The 8,619-nt window shown below is 38.4% G+C and overlaps 1 protein-coding gene across 1 annotated transcript in view; it reads right to left on the bottom strand.

Annotated features, from left to right (window-relative positions):
• Positions 1 to 288: 288 nt before the first annotated feature.
• Positions 289 to 8,619, bottom strand: part of JMY (junction mediating and regulatory protein, p53 cofactor) — a 42,393-nt gene continuing 34,062 nt past the window's right edge. Inside the window, exons 12-13 of the mRNA XM_063127977.1 lie at positions 8,180 to 8,488; positions 289 to 4,036 (exon numbers count right to left, since the gene is read on the bottom strand). Of these exons, the coding sequence (XP_062984047.1) occupies positions 8,181 to 8,488 (308 nt within the window). The 3' untranslated portion in view covers positions 289 to 4,036; position 8,180. The remainder of the gene's footprint in view (positions 4,037 to 8,179; positions 8,489 to 8,619) is intronic.

The following is an 8,619-nucleotide window of genomic DNA, read 5'->3' as shown; positions in this document are numbered from 1 at the left end:
TGTCAGTTGCCCTCAGGCCTGTCAGAGAAGCAGGATGCCATATTGGATCTGGGTATTTCCTTCTCTGTTTAGAAGCCATTATCTCGCAACTCGTAGCATTTAAAAATTCCACATGCTCTCAATAATGTGCTTCCATCTCCTGCAATAATCTCTTGCATGTCTTTGCAATAAGCCTGTTTACTTGTTAACAATTTACCAACACTAGACATATCTTACTCATGCTTCTGAGATCATTATGACTAACACAGGTAACCAAATTACAAAAGCATTAACAGTGAAAATAATGTCTGCTCATAAATCCAATCATCTTAATTTACAATTCACTCTTTAAAGTCAGTGCAAATAAAAATAGCATGTTGACAAATTAGTGAAAGTTTCCTCTTTTCACAGGGCTGCATTACAAAAATGCACCAATAATCTGAAGACAGAGTCTACATAAGACAAAGCTCAAGAGCAAAGTCTCCTTAGGGTGAAATAGATTCTTGCCTTATATCCCCACAAGACATAATTTAATGCTTTTAAATTTTTTTGTGGTTATACGTTTTATGATATAAGTAGTTATATTTTGTAAAGCTCAACAAGCAAATGGTTGAAATAAGAAGCAAAACTATCTATTCTAATGAATATGAAATTCAATATACAAATAACCAAGCAACTAAAATTAAAAGAGCAGTGGGATCATTCTGTAGAGCTGGAGTCCCCAACCTTTTTGGACCCATGGACACATTTGGGAATTTCAGAAAGTGCTGTGGGCACCACCACAAAATGGCTCCCATAAAGGATGTGGCTAATCACATAATGGATGCTGTGGGAGGAAAGAAAGAAATGAGAAGGGAGGAATGAAATAGCAAGGTACAGTGATAGAGGAAAGAAAAAGAGCAATGCTAGAGGAGTGGGCGAAACATCAAGAAAAAGAGGTGAGGGCAGAGAAATAGCTAGAGGCTGGGAGTGGAGAGAAACCGCAAGATAAAGGGGTGAATGGGAGAGAGAGAGAGCTAGGAAGGGAGAGAAAAAAGGCTAGGGATGGGGACTCCTGCTGTAGAAGATGAAACCAGTTTAAGCAGCGTTTCCGATCCCGTTCAACTTAAGTAGTTTTTCTAGAGTAAAACAAAACATCTCAGTGCCTTGGACCCTGGTACAATATTCTCAATCACATCACTTATCACCTGCCATTTGTTGTTCAAAGAGAAAGTTCCTTAACAATTTCAGGAACATCTGGCTATATCTCAGATAGCCTCATATAATTTCTTGATGCATTGTGGGCAAGATCTTAATTAAACATAGTGACTAGCAATATGAAATACAGTCACAGTCATGTATGGCAGCCTGCAGCATAAAAATACTGAAATGCATTTTTCATGCACACTTGTCAACTTCATAGATTTGAGCTTGACCCATTTCAAACAGCATTCACTAAAAACCTGTTGTGAGGAATTCACAGACTCGAGAACTGCGACTTCTCATTCAGCTGGGAGCTTTCACGTGTAGTAGCTTCAAGCAATAAAATTAAGAATTGCCATTAGTCCAAAAGTTTGGAAATGTAACTTTAAGGAATTGCACATGGAAGAATGGACAAGGACCTAACTGAAAAAATGGGGTGAAATGCTGTCCAGTCTTTACTGGTAGGCAGATTAATCTCTTCTTCCTAACAGACTATGAAAAAACATACTCCAAAAGGAAAACTCTGGATATGAGATCAACCACTTTACAGCAGCCATTGTATATAAAATACATTCTTGTGAATAAGCTATTTTTACAAACCCAAGCCAGTTTCAGATTCTGGTAATAATTAAACTGGTATAGTTTTCTTTTCTAAACTATGCAGTTTTCAAGGCAAGATCTCAGATAAATAAAGCCTGAACACTGTACGATCTTATTGAGAGCTTCATAAGCTTCTCACATAAATTCAAAATTTGTAGGTGCAAAATAGTGCAAAGGCAAGGAGTGTTAGTCCTAGTTTTAAATAAATTATGTCTCCTTGCTCAGAAGATTTTTTAACATCTCATGTGAACTGCCCAGTGGAATGTGATGCTTGAAGCTCCTGCTGCGACTGATTGTGCAAAGCTTTGCATGATCCACATATCATACTAATTTTAGATGTTCCCGTTTTGTGCCATGACTAAAAACTGAAACACATATATTATATTATATAGTGGTAATTTGGAGCGTATGTGACTAAACAGCAAAGGCACACCGACTACATATTATGGTTTATGCTAAAGGTTAACAGATACATTTTGCAGCTATTTAATTATTGCCACCGAACCCTGCATTATCTGGGATTATAACCACACATTGTATAATGCAGTTTTGGTTAATATGCAGTAAAAAGAAACTTGGGTTGTCAGTTTTTCAGCAAATTAATGTTTGATGCATAATACAACCGATGTTCTCTTTTTCACCAACAGAAGGCGCTCTGGTAGTAACTGAATTCATGCTATTCTCAAGTTTACCTTTGGAAAAGGACAGCATTTTAGACTATATAAGGCAATAAGCATAAGAAAAAGTACACCTGCCAAATACAGAACGGCAGGCGTTCCATTAAAATATGTGATATTATTACCACTATTGGTCAAGGTTGTCACTGTTTTTCAAGACTCAGGTGGACTAAGCGACATAACTATTGTCCAGTATTCTGCGTTCTCCCAACTATTTTTAAAAGGGGCAATATATTGAACCTCTTGTTCTGAAAAGTAAGTGGGATTATTATTTGCATTCCTTCCAATATACAAAGCTCCTGGAGTCTGCTTGTAACAGGACAGTGAATGTATACAGTAAATTGTTTCAAAATGTCTTTTCCCCCCTAAGATAAGCGATCATGTATTTAAAAATAAGAAGCTGGCCAACTTCAAGATTCTCCTACAAGTAGAGATTTTCATCAGAGTTTTAATAAGGGTAAGATTAGCCCTGGTGCAGAAATACTGTTCAGTACTCTGTTATTATAGAACGAGCTGCCTGCAGCTATTTGTCATGCTGTTTGGGATTACACTGCTTTAGATATTCACTGTACTGAAGTCTGTGCCTCCTTTAGACCATTATACAACCAGGTTGAAAAGGAAGTGTATTTTCAAATAAGCAGGCTGTTACATAATTCAAATATGTCTAACAATGAATGGGAATAATGATAACTTCCACAACTTAAAACTAAAATCTTATTTCAGTTTTGCATTCTCCTTAAATAAAGGTTCCTTAGAGTAATCAAAGAACAGTCAAACTAATAGACAAAAATAATTTTAAGTATTTTCATTACAAAATATCATTTCTATAAATAAAATTTTGTGTAACTTCATTATAACTCAGTCCTGCAATTAAAATGTTACTATTCATAAGAGCACGGAAAAAACTAATTTAAAAATATAGGATGTACACAGTATACATGGCCTTGTAAAGGGTTCTGCTATATACCGTTTTAAATGTACTAGGGTGTAAACAAATACATTCTTAAATACAAGTATTCCACTCTTATGGTACTTTCCATTACTCTATACAGCCGTTTCTTCTCATTTTCAAACTGATTTGTACTTTGTACTATGAATAGTTAAGAAATTCATTTTATCTCTGAAATCCACCTCCTGTCTGAAACATATGGTGAGAAATGAAGAGCGCTGTGTGAATTCCCGTTGTTGTATAAGAAGCTGTTGTGAAAGTAGCAATTTGTTTTTGAAACAGTCAAGTCTTCAATGAAACAAAGGCCAGATTTCATATCTTGTCCTAGTTATGCTGGGAAGAAGCTTTGTTGCAATAGCTGCTGACTTTTAGTGTTTCACACGAATGAAAAAAGTGAGTAAAGAACCAGAAAATACCTTAAAAGGTTCACTCTCTTCAGAATAATGCAAAATGCATATCTAAATCAGATAGCTTTTGGTACAACCAGAATCTTCTACCACGAATTAAAAAATGTATTCAATCTCTTTCTTATTCTCATATCAAATCATTTGTCAGAGCAAAGCTTTCCCAGGCTGAAGGTGCTGATCCAACCGTTGACTATGAGAGTTCAGAAGTGAAAGGAAAATCATATTCTGTGAAATCCTTAGACCTGTTTAAACAAAAACAATCACAGCTGAAGGACAAATGGCAAACTTGCTTTTTCACTCAAATCCTACCCTGTCAGACAGTCTCAAAGTTGGCTAAACTCTGAGCTATCTATTCTTCCTCCCCACTCGGATCCATTCACTTTCCTGTAGTAGCTGCCACAGGCATCTTGGGGTCTGTGCCAACCATTTCATACTGCACTTTGTAACACCAGAGAAACAGCCGGGCATGCAGATACGAATCAGGAAATTAAGGCCACATAACTGAAGACAACTTTGCACTTGTAATAAAAATAATTTATTTTTTAAAAAACTGCCAAATTAATCAGAACCATCTTTTTAGTCAAACTTTTCTTAACTGATTGATTAAACACTGCAGCCCTAATTTTAGAAACCAAACTCATTTAACAGTAGAAAACTCTAATTAAATTCCCGTTCCACTCCAAAATATTTTAAAGTACCATAATATTGGCAGTATAAAGCCTCAATATCCATCAAAACGAATGCCAACGTTAAAAAACAAACAAACCCTAACTTTAGTGTCTAAGGCCGTAGCTAGACCTGAGGTTTATCCCAGGATTGTCCTGGGGTCAAATCTGTTCATCTAAGTGCCACACAGGGCATCCAGCGCTCAGGCAGGGACGAACCCAGGATGATCCTGGGATAAACCTTAGGTCTAGCTACAGCCTACGTTGCATAGCTCATATATGGTGCAGTATTTTTTAAAAAAAATGTCACAAGGATTATGGTACACTGTAGCCATAGAGAGAGTTGCTTCATGCATATAGCTCCTTAAGTCTATCACTAATGGCAGGGTTCTGTTTTCAAGTAGCTGCCTTGCTGCCAATGTAATATAGGAATGGGGTCATTTACGAACACTCATCTTTTCCCCACCATGATATACAGCCGTTCAAAGTGTATTGTTTTACTAGGAGTCAAATCATTTATTGCACATAACTGTTGGGGAAGAATGCATGAAGTAAATTCAACAGAAAGGAAACCCAATAAAGAAATATTGAGTAGGACTGGATAGGGACGAGCATTGCAAATTTGCTGCCAGGTGATCAGGAGTGCAGCAGGTGACTGCAGCAAATAAGTACGCCTCCTTTTAATCTCTTGATGCCTACACTGGAGTGATGCTATGTCAGGAGCACTGATGACAGACTGAAATGGTGGGTTGTACATGTCTCCTTGCAGTGTCCAGTGCATCTCTCAGTGCTGGATGGCAAGGATAAACAAACAAACAAAACTCTTGAAGGGATTATCCATGCAGGCACTTAGATGTACTGAGTTAGGTAGGCACCTTTAAGAACTTTTTAGCCTTCCTGCCCAATGCTGAGAAGTGGGCCAAGTAGCTGCACTGAGCAAGCGGAGAAGCTGTCTTTTATTCCTTTCTCAATGCATCTGACACAGCATCAGGAAGAGGTGGCCTAGCACAACTTGGCTGTGCTGAGTAAGTAAATAAGCCGTCTTTTCATTCACTTCTTAATGCCCATAGCATAATGTTGTTGCACTGGGGGCGTGGGGGTGGGGGTGACAGAGGGGAATAGAGAGTGTTCACTCACTTGCTCAATGCAGCCGTTCAGCATTTTAGCTGAGAGGTGCTTGGGAGTTGCCCTGAGTGAGCTGCCTTCTTATGCCCTTCCTGATGCCTCCCTGACTACTGCTCTGCACATCCTATCACTGTGCCCAGGGCCACATCTGGAGTCAGCCTGCAGGCCATATTACATGAAAGGGTGGCCAAATTAAAAATAGGATAGAAGGGAAACTAAAAGAAGAGAATAAGGAAGGCCAATCCCAGCCAGCAGAGGGCTGGGGATAGTGGGAGTTGTGGTCGAATACATTTGGAGCGCTTCTGGTTGGAGAAGGCTGTCCTAACAGGTCTTTAGCATGATTGGCTTTCACTGCCCCAACCACTTGATTAGGATATTGGAGCCAGGAGCTCCCTTTCTCCTCCACCTCCAGCAGGAGAGCACCGCAGTGTAAAAATACTCACGGTGTAGATAATCTGTTTGGCAGCTGTGCTTACGAAAGCACAAGGAGTGGCCAGAGGGCAGTGGCAGACCACTTGCTTTGCGTGTAGAGGGTTCCAAGTTTGAACCCCGGCATCTCCCATTAAAAGGGTCTCATATATCAGGGCTGGGAACGTTCCCCTTCCTGAGACCCAAAGAGCTGCTGCCAGTCAGAGTAGACAATTCTGGGCTGGGTGGATCCAACCCTGCTTCATATGTTCAGCTACTGCAGATGAAGACAGCAACACTTATATATGTTACTTTTTACATATATCTTGCTGCAAACTGATTTACATAGTAAATTATTAATTTCAGCCTTTGGATAGGCTACAACATTAAATTGATTTTCTCTTTACTGGAAAACTTGCCCTACAGACTTTGGAAGTGACCTTAATTTTGATTAAATTTATTTGCAATTAGTTATTGGCATGCCAATTCATAGATTAATTCAGTAGGGCAACCTCAGTCAATTTGATAACAACCATGATGAGAACAAATCGTGCATTCCACTAATGCAACAGATGTTTCAACTTGCAAACCAGAGATCAGATTAAGACTTCCACACAATTTTTCACTGTGACGGAATCCATGCATGGTCACTGTCTTTCCTGATCTCTTTTTTCATGCTGACACAAATAGTCAAGATTTGCTTGCAAATATCCCTTTTCCACAGAAACTTCCAATGTATTGAAAATGCATCACCATTTAAGGACAGACACCATAAATGGGAAACAGCCATAAACTATATTTTATTTGAAAACTCCGTAGAGCTTTCGATAAAAGAAAAAAGTATCAGCATCAATGCATTCCCAAATTCCCTAGTACTGTAAGATAGACATTATTGGTAAGTTATAACTTAGAAGAGTTTGGTAAGAATAAAGTACATTCTTGCATAACTACACTCTGATTAAAACAATGGAATATAATGCTACAAGCCAGCCAGCTCCTCTATCCAGAAAAAGTGTGTACACAGATCTTTGAATTAGGATGAACTCATCCCCCAAAGAAGAACTACTAAGGAGGTCTCAGTCAGTGTTACACAACTGTAAAAGTACTAGCTAAGACACACTTTAGTAAAAGTAGAATCTGTGAGGAAAGTTTATCTTTCCATCAAGTTCTGACAATCTAAGCTTCACACAACACCATTTGAATCCTTCCAACTATCTTTTCTAGTATGCACTCATCTTTTTTCCTGTTGAACCTTCATCTTATGTTCATTGGCATGATTCTGAGATTTACTAATTGTGCCAATACAGCCATCTCTCTACACGCAGAAGCATTTTACTTGGTAATATTAACATGCAAACATTGCTTGAATTTGAAAAACAATAAAAACCTTTGAATTATTTTGGGTAAAGCTATTTATGGCAAACATAAATTTCCCCTTTAGGGAGTGTGTTTTGGAGTTCATTGTCATCAATATACTTCTCTACTACTTGAGACCACAATACCTGACAGAGCGCCTCCCCTGACATGAACCTAGCCATACTCGATGCTCAGCATTTAAGGTCCCCCTCCAGGTGACTCCTCTGAGGGAGTCTAGGAAGGCAGCAACAAGGGAGAGTGCCTTCTCAGTGGTGGCCCCCCAACTGTGGAATGATTGACCCAACAAGGCCTGCCTGGCACAAAGATTGTTATCTTTTCAGCACCAGGTTAAGTGGCTCTCTTTTCTCAGACATTTGGCAGCAGACGTTGAGTTTTAAAGCAGTCTTGGATTGGTCGTATGGTTATGGCTGACTGTTCAAAGTTGTTTTTAGAGATATTTTATGTATATTGCCTGTCTGTTTTATGTAAATGGATTTTAAACTTTATGTAAATGGCTTTTATACTGTATTTTAATGTTTTTAATCTGTGTACATGGGGCGGTATAGAAATGCAATAAATAATAATAATAATAATAATAATAATAATAATAATAATAATAATTCTGCAGTTTAGTCTAAACCATTATCTAGAAAAACCTCTGGATAAAATGATTGCATTACTTTGAGCACGTATGAATGTTTATACCATGACTGTGGTTCTTAAGCCACACATGTACTTCTTTCATTGTAGATATGATGGAGAGCTTAATCACCATAGGTGTTACTACTTTTCAAGGAAATGAAATGTATACTTTAAGAAGAAACATTACACCTTAATTTTCCCAATCTGTGCAAGGCAGGCTCTCTTCCTCATCTTCAGATTCTGGCGATGCCTCCTTAATTCGTCGTAGTGCTTCGTGGATGCTGCGGGTCAACGGGTCATCATCAGGTAAAATTGTGAATGACTCTCTCATAATGTCCTTTTGCACCTTCTTCAGTTTCACGCCTTTTCTTATCTGTGCCAATATGTTATTGCTGTCATCTTCATCAGGGAATGGCGGGAGGTTTCTCTGTTCAACTTTCCTCAAGTGGAAGCTGCCACGTTTCAAGGAAGCCAACACCTCATCCATTGGAGAACTCACTACAGTAAATCAAAGGACTCATTAAGTATAATTTTACACATTGCAACTTCTAACTTTTCATAGACTGTGCTATGAAATTTAATGGGACATGCACTAAAGAAAAATAAGCATGAGAAAAAACCTTCAAGTT

The sequence above is a fragment of the Elgaria multicarinata genome, chromosome 6 (assembly GCF_023053635.1).
Source record: "Elgaria multicarinata webbii isolate HBS135686 ecotype San Diego chromosome 6, rElgMul1.1.pri, whole genome shotgun sequence".
Lineage (NCBI taxonomy): Eukaryota > Metazoa > Chordata > Lepidosauria > Squamata > Anguidae > Elgaria > Elgaria multicarinata.
This window is presented reverse-complemented; position numbering and strand designations above follow the sequence as displayed.